At 30.6% G+C, this 15,218-nt stretch overlaps 3 protein-coding genes across 20 annotated transcripts in view; 2 read left to right on the top strand and 1 right to left on the bottom strand.

The window, feature by feature from the left end:
- Positions 1 to 3,841, bottom strand: part of LOC126869922 (origin recognition complex subunit 2) — a 113,618-nt gene extending 109,777 nt beyond the window's left edge. For 3 of the 9 annotated variants that reach the window (XM_050627126.1, XM_050627123.1, XM_050627124.1), the window contains exons 1-9: positions 3,155 to 3,488; positions 2,944 to 3,060; positions 2,659 to 2,868; positions 2,310 to 2,566; positions 2,009 to 2,223; positions 1,801 to 1,930; positions 1,485 to 1,725; positions 1,178 to 1,411; positions 848 to 1,079 (exon numbers count right to left, since the gene is read on the bottom strand). In XM_050627126.1, the coding sequence (XP_050483083.1) occupies positions 880 to 1,079; positions 1,178 to 1,411; positions 1,485 to 1,725; positions 1,801 to 1,930; positions 2,009 to 2,223; positions 2,310 to 2,566; positions 2,659 to 2,868; positions 2,944 to 3,060; positions 3,155 to 3,194 (1,644 nt within the window). In that variant the 5' untranslated portion in view covers positions 3,195 to 3,488 and the 3' untranslated portion in view covers positions 848 to 879. The other 6 variants (XM_050627129.1, XM_050627127.1, XM_050627125.1 and 3 more) reach the window with 6 other exon arrangements.
- Positions 3,743 to 5,459, top strand: LOC126869939 (uncharacterized). Of its 3 annotated transcripts, none has more exons than XM_050627182.1 (5): positions 3,743 to 3,878; positions 4,265 to 4,566; positions 4,642 to 4,755; positions 4,821 to 4,977; positions 5,051 to 5,459. In XM_050627182.1, exons 2-5 carry the CDS (start codon positions 4,312 to 4,314, stop codon positions 5,215 to 5,217), a joined length of 693 nt encoding a protein of 230 aa, XP_050483139.1. In that variant the 5' UTR covers positions 3,743 to 3,878; positions 4,265 to 4,311; the 3' UTR covers positions 5,218 to 5,459. The 3 variants fall into 3 exon arrangements, with proteins under 3 accessions (XP_050483139.1, XP_050483137.1, XP_050483138.1); XM_050627180.1 differs by having other exon boundaries at positions 3,754 to 4,124; positions 4,241 to 4,566; XM_050627181.1 differs by having other exon boundaries at positions 3,779 to 4,124.
- A 410-nt stretch (positions 5,460 to 5,869) lies between these two features.
- Positions 5,870 to 15,148, top strand: LOC126869908 (alpha-protein kinase 1). Of its 8 annotated transcripts, none has more exons than XM_050627081.1 (16): positions 5,871 to 6,017; positions 7,384 to 7,463; positions 7,672 to 7,966; positions 8,045 to 8,186; positions 8,262 to 8,381; positions 8,477 to 8,751; positions 8,835 to 8,944; positions 9,032 to 9,727; positions 10,820 to 11,008; positions 11,209 to 11,546; positions 11,648 to 11,947; positions 12,082 to 12,265; positions 12,642 to 12,704; positions 12,792 to 13,051; positions 13,172 to 13,322; positions 13,402 to 15,148. In XM_050627081.1, exons 3-16 carry the CDS (start codon positions 7,737 to 7,739, stop codon positions 13,407 to 13,409), a joined length of 3,066 nt encoding a protein of 1,021 aa, XP_050483038.1. In that variant the 5' UTR covers positions 5,871 to 6,017; positions 7,384 to 7,463; positions 7,672 to 7,736; the 3' UTR covers positions 13,410 to 15,148. The 8 variants fall into 8 exon arrangements, with proteins under 8 accessions (XP_050483039.1, XP_050483038.1, XP_050483031.1 ...); XM_050627074.1 differs by having other exon boundaries at positions 12,082 to 12,349; XM_050627075.1 differs by having other exon boundaries at positions 5,933 to 6,165; positions 12,082 to 12,349.
- Positions 15,149 to 15,218: the final 70 nt, after the last annotated feature.

Genomic DNA, 15,218 nt, shown 5'->3' with positions numbered 1-15,218 from the left:
TAACATTTTCAGCGAAATTATGACATTGTTTGTAGCTAAAAAAAGGTAAAGCATCCCAGCAGGACTGAATAACCTTGTTTAAAAGTTCTACGGCAAAAAGTTAGGTTAGATCAAAACCGAGCAATAACAAGCCGGTAACCGTATACTTCATTATGATTATTGTACTTTCTATAGTATTGTATTATTTTACATGATATTAACGATTTTTTTCAAATTTTATTCGTCACTAAATCACGAGAAATAACAGTTGCTAACAATGTAATTACCTATCAAGTTGTGGACCACATACATGCGTTAATAACTCATTTAACCTTTCGCTAGCGCGTAATTCCGCCTACTATCTAACCTAACGTATTTGACATCTTATAGCTGTTAGCTGTTACTGTATTTTACACACTACCCGGCTTATCGTGTCATAATCATACGTAAAAAATAATACACGAATTGCACGATACTACTACCATTGGCGCTTCGCGTCATTGAATAGTACCAACGTGGTACCACACCAAATGCTACCAACATGATATTGCAAATATATCTTAACCCTTAACTATGTTTTAATTTGTATAAACCTATACGTATACATATCCTAATTAATTACTTAGAACCTAATAATTATATGACCTATAGAAATGTATATATATTAATATATTACACATTAAATATAACAATTAGATTTAGATATCTGTAAAACTTTTTTGTAAAGGACATGACATAACAATTATGTGGTCCATTATATTTTTTATAGAGTGTTTTATTGTTTTTTCTTTTTTTTTAGAAAAATATAACTTTTTTAATAAATTTGGTATATAAAAAATATCAAAAAGTATAAATACTTATACTTTACCATATTTTATATGCTACAGGTAGTAAAAAATATCATGTATCGTGTTCTTCTAGAAACTGCTTTAGAAGTCCAGAACTTAATGGAATGATAAGATGTTCAATACTATCAATATTGCGCTTTATTTTAACTAACTTGTGATCTATAAACTCAGTTAATTGTGCTCTTAATGCTAAATCTGAGCTTACAAGAAATCCTTCACGAGCAGCTCGATAAAGATCTTTAAATGCCATTCCTATTAATAGAAATTTGTAAATAAATTATTATGTTTGAAATTATATATGTAATGTATTAATTCTATATGTAATACTTTTCTTATAAATTTGAAATTACCAGTAAAATTAACATTATTACTGTTGCTTAGCTGATTCTTTACAAGCAATAAATAGATTGACTTAGCATTTGAAGTTAGAGAAAGGAAAACATTATGAAGAGATGATAAAGCAAGAGCACCACTTTGCTTAACCAAGAGCGAACTTTCATAAGATGTTTCTTCTTGATAAGATAGAAATGTTGTTGTGTCCCACCAAAAAAACTTGAATTTGGAGTGTTTTGTATGGTCCCATACTATAAATATACAATCATATAAGAATTACTAAAAATGTAATGAATTAAAAATATAATACGAAATTGATCATACATAGCGGGGCATTAATGTGATCAACTGATGCTAAAACACAAATATTTGGTATATTTGCAAGACAAGATAGTAAATCTTGAGCTTTATTTGAACGTAGCATCATACCATCTATATTATGTATTAACAAATACAATCTGTCTTTTGGATTTTTCCTTAAAGTTTTTTCAATAAGATCAATACATTCAGTTGTATTGCTAGGACAATTTAACTCCAATAAATCAATAATTATACCATCAAGTATCTAAAAAATATTGCACTATTTTTAATCATCATATTACTTAAATATTTATATCTCAACTCTATTTATATGACTTACATCTTTCATAGTTAAACTAGGAAAGAATCCATTTACTACTAGTGATGGATGATAAGATATACTTTTATAAAAATCATTGATTAAACATCTTTTTGAACCTAAGCCATAAAGCAATACAGTATAGCCTTGCCTAAAATACAATAAAGCAATACGTATTACTAAATTTTTTTAAAAGCTTATAGGTTTCAATATTTTGTTCTTAACTTACTCCATAATAAAATACCACATAGGGAACAGCGTAGAGTAGTTATTAGTTACTGAATAAATATTCTTTTTATGTTGTAAAGACACATGACTTTGATTTGTTAACAATTTTTCCAATTTTTCTTTTGTTAAACGAGAATTACGTAGATGTTCTAATGTCCGATCGGATGTAACTACCTTTTCTGATTGTGTTGCAAAGTATTCATCAGTTTGCATATGCTTTAAAAATATGAGATATAACAGTAATAATGTACTGTATAATTCACATATCCATATTTTAGTGAAATTTATCATATTCTACTTACAAAATCTTTATGAATAATTGAAGGTTTATTTTTTCTAGTTACTCTTTTTGGTGTATTCAATAAATGTGACTGTGATATAAATTTTTGCTTTTGGTTCCTTATTTTCATCTGATCTTTTTCGTCATTGCTAGATACTACATCCTCACTATCGGTTGTTTCTTCAGTATCTTCAACTGGATGGTAATCACTAGATTCAGATATACTCTCACTTTCACTTGATGTTAATCCAAATTCATATTTTCTTTGAATAACAGGAACTGAATATTTAAAAATAGAAATTAGTAGTCTTATATTATTGCTAAAAAATGTATAATAAATGAAGAATGTTATATTATTTTAGAAGCTATACTTTTTGAAATTTTCTGGTCTTTCTTTGATGTTTTTGGTTGTTCTTTATTATAAACATTTATCTTTTCAAGAACAACTTTAGCTATGGGTAATAGAACATCATTAATAGGTGTACGACATAAATGTGCCTTCTTTGTCATAGCATCTTTTCTACTAGGTGTTTGGAATTTATATAATGCCTGTCCACTTACATCATCGCTTGAAAATAATTCTAAATAAATAATACATTTTTTTAATTTTGGAAAAAACGGAAAAATTAATACTAAATTTGTCATTGAAAATTTACCAACTGGCTTTTGTACATTCTCCTCTACATCTCTGAGTTCATCTTCTACTGTATTTACTGGATTATCATCCAAATTTTCATCTGAATTGGATGACATATACCGTTTAGGTTTTCTTACTAGAATAAAAATAAGTTATTTAATAATAGATTGTAAATAAACATATCTACAAAAATTAAAATTACAGTGTATCGTCAGCAATCTATATACTACCTTTTAGTCGTGAAGATCGTCGTAAATTTTCGGTAGACATTTCGTATGTGATGTAATTATTTTAAGACTAAATGTACCACAAAACTAACAACACTTGAAAAATACTGCAACCGACGTCCGATTTCTAAAAAATAGGCGCTTTGAATCAAAATTAATCAGTGATATTAAAAAACCTAGAGTAACCACGTTTTTGTTTATCTCAAAATATCGTCTATTACGCTACCGTACGGCAAATACTTTAATTAAATAGACAATATTTTAATAGTAATACAATTCAGTTATTATTGTAGTAAATTTATTTATATATTGAAATATTCATTATATAATTTATTGTAGATATTACATATTGTTTAAAAGGAAAGATTTTCTTTTCTTCTCTAAAAAAAAAATATAACAAACAGTTAATTTCTTTTTTTGAGCCAGCTAAATTTAATTGTTGCGCGATTTTGTTATTCTCATAATTGTTTATCTCGGATAGAAAAGTATAAACTTTTCCATAGAACCGTACAATGAAAAATAGACTCTTGTAGCGCGATACCGCAACAAACACACCTCGTTTGTGATGAAACTAAATAGGTTCTTGTATACGCTAGCGTGGAACCAAAGAGGGCAGATCCCTAACATTATAGGTTCTTGTATATGTTAATGTGGAACACCTTCAACACCTGACCGCATGGTGCAGCATCTGTACTGTGGAACAACTAGAAAAATCATCATGATATAAGTATAAAGATCTAATAGTAGATTCCAATTCCAACCTATGAATTAGTCGGTTTTGTTTTCAAATTTATTGTGATGTTACTATTGTATATAAAACCTAGTATTGGAAGACGTATATACCAATAAAACGTGTACATTTGATTATTTTGAACATTATATATATTTATCTGACAATTTAATGTTTTATCTCATTTATATAGTGTATTAAACTACGCTATACTATTACAATAGACTTTTTAAATATAGCGAAGTATGTAAAAATTGTGCAAATTGTATTTTGTACATAAATGTTAATAACTTGATAAATTTCGTTTGAAAAATTTGGAAACTATAAGAATTTTATAAATCTAAGCTATAATTTTATAGTTTTATCGAATATGACTGATTTAGATGTGGATGATTCTTTAACTAAGTTAAATACTCAATTAAATAAAAGCATGGTCCTAATGGATACCACAGAAACTGAAATACCTCAGTCAAAGAGTAATAAATCTATAACGATCAATCCAAACATTCAACCTGCCAGTCCGCATGTTAATTCACCTATAGTTAAGAAAAGCATTTTGAAAAAAGCTGAGAAAAAAAATGTGATAGAAGTGGAGCAACATATAGAAAATAACGAAGAAACAAGAAGTGAAATAACTGGCAACAGTGCATCAATGAATGTAACATCTATTACAAGACCACGTACTGTAAATGAAATTTAATTTATATATATTCTGTACCAGAAATCTTTGCATAAAATTATTTTATCAATTTTATTTTAGATCAGTGATTTAGTACAACAAGAAGACTTAATTATGGAAACTACAGATACTACATTGAGTTTAGACGATCTGTCTGATAGTGAAGACATATGGATCATGGATATTCCTGGAACAGTAAGTTAAATATATTTAAATAAAAAAATAATATATTAATATTATAAATATCATGCAACTTGTAGATAGATCCAAACGAACTTAAAGGTCAAATGTTAATATTTGGAGAGAAATCTAAATTTAAAATTAAAGAGGAAAAATACTGCGCAGTGCATCATGAAGTTAAATGTAATGTTACATGTGTACTTCATACTGGTAAAGTAAAACCACGATATAAAACTGGTAATATATTTTTTTATCTATTTCAAGATGTGATCAGTGGCTTCTTCTAACATTTCGTATTTTTTTCATATAGTCAATATAAAGCCAGCAGGTGCAATTACTATCAGACGAAAACTTTCAAGTATTTCAAAAACTAAACCAATGCAAATAGAAAACTGCAGCGTACCATTCCCAAAAAATTTGAGAACTCGGCATCCATTATTTGGTGTCAATTACAAAGGTAATGTTGAAAAAGTGTAATAAAGTAATTGGTTTAAAGGCAAAGGATGATAATAGGAGAAAACAATATTATATATAATACATTGCTTTAAGATTGTATATCATTAGGAAATTGTGTACTACATTAACTATAAAAATTTATTTGCACCCTCATTTGTTTATGAGAAATTAAATCAACAGATGAAAATACATAGAGATAATTTTAACTGAACAATACAAACTGTAAAATTAGTTGCTTTATAATAAAACGCAACATTTAATTTTAGATTATTATGGAAAATTGACAAAATGTTATTGTATCCCATATCAACGACAAATGTAATATGAATGAATGAGTTTTACATTTAATTAATTGAAATAACTTTGAAAGAATAGAATTCGTTCGATGAGAATGTACCTTATTCTATCCAATACTAGGAACATTTGTCTTCATGCGTTGGTGTCATTGTCATGTCAGTCACTGATCATTTCCGAGTGCGCGGTAAATAGAAGAAACTATGAGCATCAAAATTTCCAATAGAACTTGAAACACTATAAAAAACATTCGTTAAGTGCCCATTTTATATCACGCGTAAATAATAAACCTATCTAACTGAATAAAAAAAGAATGGGAAGCAAAGATTTGTACGGTCATAATAACATAATCGAAGTTTTAGTTTGACATGCGCTTTCAGGATCCTTTACCTATGCGCCTTTCTTTAAATACCAGTATATGTAATGTCCGCTTCTGCGCAGTCGCGGTGCGCATGCGACCAGATCTAGAAGACTGTACAAAAATTTCCCAGTACAGAAAAGAGATTTGTTAGTGGAAAAGTTATAACGTAAGTAAACAAGAGTCAAGAAATTTGGACGGACGAATGCGTGAACATAACTCTAGAATCAACGAAAACGGTGGCACGCGGTTTATCTATTACCGAGGACTGTCGAAAAGTTTCTCTATTGTAACGAAGTTAAGGTTAAACGAACCAGGTATACCCTGTAACCAGTCCAGGGTATTTAGCAACCCCTCTGACGACAAATCATTCAATCCTTTGTGACGTTCGCCGCGAGTCATACTATGTTAATCGCGCTGTACTACAGTTTTTTTTTTTTTTTCATAAACTAAAATATTTGAGTTGGGGCCATTACTTGTTTGCATTTGAACTGGGATCACGGGTTTCTTTTAAAAAAGTAGGTACAACAGATATGAGAAATCGGTGAGAGTCTTTTTCTTTCATGCGCAAGATCAAGACAACGACCATTGGCTAAAAAGGGACAAAACGAATGATGGCATCGTTATTCTATCTATCTTCCTTTTTGTATGTTGTTTCTTTCTCTCTCGTTTTGTCTCTACTCTTCTCTCTGTTGCTCCTTCTACTCTCTCTTCTCTTCCCCTCCCCTCTCTTTTCCTCCGCCACTCCTTTTCGTTACTTCCATTCCTCATTCTCTCGCTCGCCTTTTCCCCCCTTCAAAATCGTAACGCGAAACATCGAGCCATCGTCCTTGCGTATGTGAATAGTTGTATTTGAATCTCCGGGGAATTTACGTGTCATGTCCCACCACGCCGACTTTTCCACGGATTTTCACGTACGTTCCTGCTATAGCGTAGTACCTCTCACTCGCTCTCTGACGTTTCTTCGCTTCTCTCGACGCCACCAACAGCTGTTTCATCCGATCGTCGCCCTCTCGTATAGTTCGTGTCTCACCGTAAGAGCGAGGGAGAAAGAGAGAGAGAGAAAGTGAGTGGGAGAGTACAGACGGTGGGCCCTACCGCAAGTTTTTCGTCGTCGTTCTCAACCTCACGTACAAACTTGTCATTTCTACGTCCACCATAGGGCATACGCGATTAACCTAATTCTCTGAAATCTAAGGCGTTATTTGTTCGTTTAACGTTCGTCTGACAGCTCCTGTCAAACGGACCCTTCCTTTCCAACTGTTCGTCAAATCTGTCAGCTAAACAGTCACCGTCTTCTATTATATTTTCTGCGAGAAAATATTCTGTTTTAATTCCTTCTGGTATATGATTCATTTCAACGCTTCCACGGTGAAATATTTCCGAAAAAGAAATTCCGTTACGACGTACGTTGCAAAGGATTTTCTTGCGAATTGACGTGGAATTCCACAAAAACGGCTGCTAATACTCGATGACACGTCTGACTCATAACATTTTTATAGTACAATGTTTTAATGTCCCATTATTTGTTTCAGATTGTGCAAGGATATTAGTGTATAAGAAGTTGCAAGTACAGTCAATTACATAGTATCAAGGCATTGTGGAGACTTTGCACGTATGTGTACCAAATTTACATTGATAATGATGTTATTTTTCAATTAAAATGTATATTCCAAGCATTTTCAGTGTTACCATGTGTATTACATTGATAATATTATTACCATGATTAAAATACTTTGATAATTGATAATTACACATTTTTTATATATATGATCGAAAGAGTGTTAAATACCTTGTGTAAAATACTTTTTATTTGTGTGCAGGATTTATAACTAAAGAAAATCTTGGTAACTTACTATATTGTGTGATATAAAAACTAGAAACAAAAATGTCAGTATTGAATCAAAGTGGAGAAGATGCAGTGGAATGTCCTTTGTGTATGGAACCACTGGAAGTGGATGATTTGAATTTCTTTCCATGTACTTGTGGATATCAAATATGTAGATTTTGCTGGCATAGAATTCGTACAGATGAAAATGGTTTATGCCCTGCTTGTCGGAAGGCCTATTCTGAAAATCCTGCCGATTTTAAACCTCTCAGTATGGAAGAAATTGCAAGGTATGTAACAGCCATTTTATGACATCTATTGTGTTTATATGAATCATTGATATTTATTATATTCATTTTCCTTGTTAGATTAAAAGCAGAAAAGAGATTAAAAGATCAGCAACGTAAGCAAAGGGTTACAGAAAACCGTAAACATCTAGCAAATGTGAGAGTAGTACAAAAAAATCTAGTATTTGTAGTAGGATTACCATTGAGACTTGCGGATGCTGATGTAAGTAAGGTCACTAATAATTTAAATAAAATATTATTGTTGACATTTAGTATTTTTGTAATAATTAATTTTCAGATATTAAAGCGGCATGAATATTTTGGAAAATTTGGCAAAATTCACAAGGTAGTAATAAATCAAAGCACTTCCTATGCAGGGTCTCAAGGTCCTAGTGCTTCAGCTTACGTTACTTACCAGGTAAGTTCTGCATACTTTTACATTAGAAGCTATATTATTTTACTACTTTTAGGAGTTATATATATATATATCTTTTTAAATTTCTTTATTATTAGCGTCAAGAAGATGCACTACGTGCTATAGAGGCTGTGAATAACGTTGTTATGGATGGACGGACAATTAAAACGTCGCTAGGAACAACAAAGTATTGTTCACATTTTATGCGTAATCAGCCTTGTCCGAAACCAGATTGTATGTATTTACATGATCTTGGGGACCAGGAGGCATCATTTACAAAAGAAGAGATGCATCAGGGCAAACATCAAGAATATGAGCGTAAACTTGTGCAATCATTACATGCGTCACATGCGTCACATGCATCTGCACAACGGTAATTTATTTTACATTTGAAATTACTGAATTATAATTGAAAGAGAAGACAGCATAACTCAAATAATAACATTTTTATGCAAGGAAACCGACACCATCACCATCAGTGACAGGCAGTATTGTTAGAGAGAATGGAACTTCAAATTCTCAAGCCAAAGAAGCTTGGCCATCGTTACAAACTGGACAGACAAATAGTGGGTTTTCCTTTCACAAAGATAATTATATTTAAAAACAATATAATCATACGTAGTTTATTAATTATTCTAATCTTATATCTACAGGTTCACAAACAAATTGTAAAGAATTATCACCGCCATCACAAACAACATCGCAGCAAAACAACATGACAAACGGAAGTAGTACAACAAACCAGCAGAGTCATGTATCCTCTGGTAGTTCAACACAACAGAACAATAATAATAAAGGTGAAAATATGAATATACGGAGAGGAAAAAGTAATAGTGAAAGTAAAGCTCAAGCAGCACGGAATAAACATAAAAATTGTCAAAACAAAGAAAAACATAGTACACGGACAACTTCCCGATCAGAATCTAGCTCTATTGGTACACAAAATAATGTGCAATCACAAATTAATGGACAAAAGGATATTAGAAATTTTTCCTCCGAATCGAATAGTGATGTACTACAGAAATTGGGTAGTAAGTGTAAATCGGAACAACAATCACAACCGCAGCAGCCACCACCTCAACAACAATCACAACAACAAAGTAATAAAGGATCTAAATTAGTTCAGCATCAACAGCAACAACAACAGCAGCAGCAACAATCTCAAGAACTTAAAGTAAATGGAATAATGCAGAACGGAGAACGTCGGCATTCGGATAGTGAAACAGATCAACAACGTGAAGGTAGTACACCGGCTAGTACAATTTCGAGTACGGAAGATCCGAATGTGAATCATCAAGTGGAACATTTAACAGAATCAAGTGAGGAGAACAGTGGTGCTGCTATTTTGGGTGAGTTCCTTATATTCGTGATCATTTCTATATGTATTGATTTCTTGCTTCTAAAATAAATGTAGAAAACGACTAAATTCAATATATAACATTCGTTAAATAATATGTGAATAAGAGAAACAGAATGATCAAAATGTCTATTATAACTACTATTACTAAAAATGTATATTAGAGTTTAAAATGACGTTTATAGAATATTTATAGAATTATGTTTGAAAATCTTTTATTTTTTAGGTTCAAAAAGTTATAGGATAAAATTTAAACTTATTTGTTTTATGATAATTTTAAACAATGTTTATTGAAAAAATATTCTTTCTTTGTTACATTAAACTGTATTAATTTTTTTATATATTTGTTTTTTGTTAATATTTCTGTAATTTAATAAGTTTTATGAATATATATTTGCAAGAAAAGAAGTAGGAGAAAGTTTATTCTTTCGATTTATGAAGAGTCTGTGAGAGGCTATAGATAGGAGTTACAATATCTAAATCATTTAAAATTAAAATATGTCATGCAAAGTATTTGTAATAAATGACAAATCATTCTAAATGTGTGCCTATCTCTTATAACACTGTATGTTGTACTTTAAACATAAAACAATAACTTTTGAGCAATGTATAGTATATTAATGACATGCACATCTTATGGCTGTCTCATAACTGTAGAATAAATTTTAAATAGTTATAGATATATGCCAAAATAAAGAGAATTCTTTGAAAAAAAATAGTAACTGTTTTTTGTGTTTTTGTACACACTTGACTTTATCCTTCTTGTAAGTTGCATCATTTGGGCAAACATATATATGAAAGTGTCTGGAAAATTGTTTATTGTTTTTGTTTCTATATGCAATGAATGTCTACATAATATATCTTATGTATGTATAGAATTGGCTTCTTTCCCTCTTTTTTTTTGTAATTTCTCACTTTATATTTAAATATAATTTTCTGGACACATATTTTTACATTTTTGAGATTCATTAATGGTGGCAGAGAGGAATGGTATTGGAAGCTGTTTATTCTGGCATTTTACACTACCAAAATGATTTGATTGCATAGAGATTGTAGTGTAAAAATTTGTGCATATCATCTTTAGGTTCCTCTCCAGCTAGCACAAATTCATCACAAGGTGCCAATCAACAGCCACCACCAGGACTACATAATGGGTCTCAAATACAATTCAATCATCGATCGATCTTTCAGACGGACAATAATAGTTTCTTCAATTCAAATACTTTCCAGAAAATCTCTACCACCACCTCAGTGCCACCTACTTCTTTGACAGGCATGTACACATAATCTTTGTTTAGTGCTGTGGTTTCCACAAATTGATTTGTGGATTTATAATTACTTGTAGTAATGAATTCGAGTTATTATAAAAACTGATTAAGTTTTTATATTTGTCTGTTTTCCTTTTATATTCTTCTATAGTTTATATAAAATCAAATATAAAAAATGTTATAATTATTTTTTTTGGATATACAGCAAATCCAACCCTGAATTGGACAACCACAGGTTTAGCTTCTATTCCTGATTCTTTGCCAATTGTTCAATCCAGTGAAGATTGGCAAGCAGCTTTTGGTTTTCAACCTGAAACTTCACAAACAAATCATGTTGTACAAAAGTCCAGTCCTTCTAGTTCACCAGGAGTGAATTTCAATTCTGAAGGTTTTGTAGATGAAGAAGTTTACGCTAATCTACAGTATACTACTCTATCAGAACCTTCTGGTACTTTTACATCCAGCTTACTTGTTAATTCTCCTGCATCTAAATTCATGGCAGATTTTCAACAAAACTCATTGCAACAAAGGCTTGCTCTGCAGGTAAGCAGTTTATAAAATAATTAATCAAATATAAATATTATTTAAATTGCCTCTATACTACTAAATATAGATAATAAGAAGAATAACTATAATTTCTTAAGGCACAACAAAATCAAGAAAACTGTGAATATATAAAACAAAATGGTCATGCTACTATGGAAGAAGTTAGGAACCATAAAGAATCTGGTTCAGATATAAAGCCTGATGATGATCTGGGTTTTGATCCTTTCCATGAAACACAGAAAGCTTTGGCTGAACTTATGGAAAATGAAATGCAAATTCAACAACAAAGGTTTCAGCAGCAACAACAACAGCAACAACAACAAAGAGAACGAGAAGAGCAAAATAGGGTACAACATCAACAAAATATTGCAAATCTTGGTCAACAACATTTTCCACAGGTAATTTCTATATCTTCCTTGGTAACTGTATGAAATTTAGTAATTTATTAATAGTAATTCTTGAAAACAAACAATAATAATTTCATGATTATTTTTGTTTTCATATCATGATATTGTATATGGCTATTATTTAGGTCGCCCATATAGCACATTTGCAACAGCAGGCCCAACATCTGCAGAATCTACAAGTTATTCAACAGTCGCATTCCTTGCTATCTCGTCTTCCACAAAATTTGTTACAAAGTGGTACCCAAAGCCCTGCTCAGAGTACTGTGGCTGCTGCTAGTTTGGGACAACGTAGCCGCCTTCCACCACCAGGTTTCCCTGGTTCTACACCAAATCACATGAATTCTTTTGGTCTTGGTATACCGCGACCGGCTCCCACGAACAATGCTCTTTCGGGTTAGTATTTTTGTAATTTCGTCAATAATCTGTGATAATTGTAAACGTATATTATGTTTACGTTGTTCATCTGAGAAAAATATACACAATAACAACAAACGTTTTGTAACTTTAGAAAGTAAAAGTGTATTCTTTGTTTGCTTATATAAATCGGAAATAGCAAGATAGTGTCAGTAAATATGTATTTGTGGCGAGCAATAGTGTTATCCAAGTATAAAAGTGAATTCTTGTGACTTTGCAAAAATCTATATAATATTATACATGAGTCATTCGTCTAGTGTGCTGTTTACAGGAGCACAACCACCACAACAAAATACCTATCTTCCAAATGGAAACCCTCTTCTGAATTCACAAGGTACATTGTAATAATAGTCACTATTACTTGAACATTTTATATTATTTTTATGACTAATATCTAAAATTTAATTAACGTGTAAAACAGGTATTAGTAAATGTGCTGGAGATGCAGTGTATACGCTTAAAGATTGGTGTGATATTAATAATCAACAACAGCAACAACAATTTCATCATCAAGCATTACATCAAAAAGGTGGATGGAACAATTTTGGACCTATTGCAGACTGGACTTCGATTGATCCAGCTATTGTTAGTTCTTCTAGGCCTCTTCCATTCCAAACTACTAGTACATGGCAATTTCCACATGTTCATCCTACACACACTGTATCACATAATGCGCAACAGGTATTAAACACTGTTATGATATTTCATTTTCATTATTATATTTTATATTTTCAGAAATTTAAAACAAATTTAAAAGTACATATTGCATAGTAAATCTTTATAATAAATTTTGTTCATAAGGAACAACAGAATGCACCAACTCAACATTGGGCAATGCAACCACCTCCAGGTTTTGCTGCACCAGTGACTACGGGACAACTAAGTAATCAACAACCAAGCACAACTGCACAGCCGCACACTAAACTTATCTCAACAGGATCAGAAATTGAAAGTAAGTCTCTCCCCGTGATATTTCAATTTCTGCTTTTATTAAATACAATAATAAAACACATTAAATATCTATATTACAGACCTATAAATAATTATGCATACACGAAGTGTACAAGTGACGTAATAAAACATCCATGTGGGACAAGATATTAGCAATGATACAAAAACCCGACAGTCTGTTACGTACGTTTTCCTGACCCGTATCTATATCTTTGAATTAATTTTATTCCGATACTTTATTCTCATTAAATGAGTATTCACAGCTAAAAACAAGTATTGAAAGATATTGGAATATAATTTAATGAACACTTCCGAATATATGCGACGAATATACTCCTATATACGTTCTCGATAATATTCTCATATTTAACCTATAGTAAATTCGAACTATTTACAAGTCTGGCAGTTTTACTATGATTAAGTTTATCTAGATCGAGATGATACAGGTATCAAAGGCAATGATCATGATTTAATAATTAACACATTAAATAAGATACTTACTAAAATAATTATACTAAACTAAAATTTTTGTGTATATATTACTCGGATTCAAGTAAACAATATTCAAGCGAACATAAGAAATGCTTTTTTGTGTAAATAACTTTTTCTGAAGGATATATATCAAGAACAAAAATTTCATACGACGGAAATTCGTAAACCTTTACTTTTTTTTTGTATTAATATAATTTTTGTTTAAATCTAAGATACGAAATTATGTTACAGCAAAAAAAAAAAAAATAATTGACACTTAACATGTCCTTTTATTTAAAATATAGCGATGTATTACATTTATATTATAAAGTGCTTATATATGCTGGCAACATTAGAACAAATTTTTTAACAGAATATCTATCTGTTTATCTCTTAGACAAAAGATTTCTGTTATATATGTATTATAAATATGTATTATTATTGTGAAAATGCGCAGATAGATACATGCTAATAAAAAAATTGAAATGTAAAAACTCATAAGGAAATCAATTGTTATTGTTGTTTTTTTCTCTTTTTTTTGTCGAAAATAATTTTAAATCTGAAAGCGTAATTGAAAATCGCTAGTTCCTGCAACTTGAGTCATGGTTATCATCTTGAAATTCATATTCAATATGCATTTTTTTAATCTTTCTGTTTTAATCGAACTGATATTGCAATTATATTATTGCAATCGGCATTAATGTGTCTGATAAATATCCTACAATCTCTTATCTATCTAATTTTAAAATACAAAAGATTAAAAAATGTTTGTTTCATTAATATAGTGTCGAATATGTAACGTGGAAATAGATTATGAAGAATATACGAGAGATGAATTATGATAGTGGCGCTTTAAAAAAATTAAGTGTAAGAAAGTCTTTGATGTATTTTAAAAATATGTACATCAAAGTTTATGCCAGACGAATATATAATTTATGGTAGATACTTCGTCGCATTTGTTTAATCAGTCAACAACATGTTAAAATATGCAGATTAAATTGGTTTAGGAATTAAAGTCACAAAGTTAAATAATATTCAGGCGTACATAGGATTCAGGAAACGACGAGCAACTGTCGAAATGATAAATATGAATGAATCAGCGTATCCGAATCTCGAGTACGTACGAAACGACTACGATATACATATAACGAAATATGTCTGAATGATAGTACTATAATACGAAGTGTTATCGTCGAATGACTAAATTTTTGTGGCAGATTGTTAAATAAACATATCTGCTAATTCAACACGATTAAAGAAAACACGATACATATACAAGAGAATGATTGAGATACAGATATAATTATAACAAATTTAATTGAAGGTAACCGAGAAATATACAACATGCGCAAGATATTAATGAAAAAATGCAGTTTAATTCATAATATCCTGTTTCCTTTCAAATATCTCATTTAATTTTCCTGCC

The sequence above is a fragment of the Bombus huntii genome, chromosome 10 (assembly GCF_024542735.1).
Source record: "Bombus huntii isolate Logan2020A chromosome 10, iyBomHunt1.1, whole genome shotgun sequence".
NCBI lineage: Eukaryota > Metazoa > Arthropoda > Insecta > Hymenoptera > Apidae > Bombus > Bombus huntii.
The sequence above is the reverse complement of the archived record's forward strand: the minus strand, read 5'-3'. Positions and strand labels throughout refer to the sequence as shown.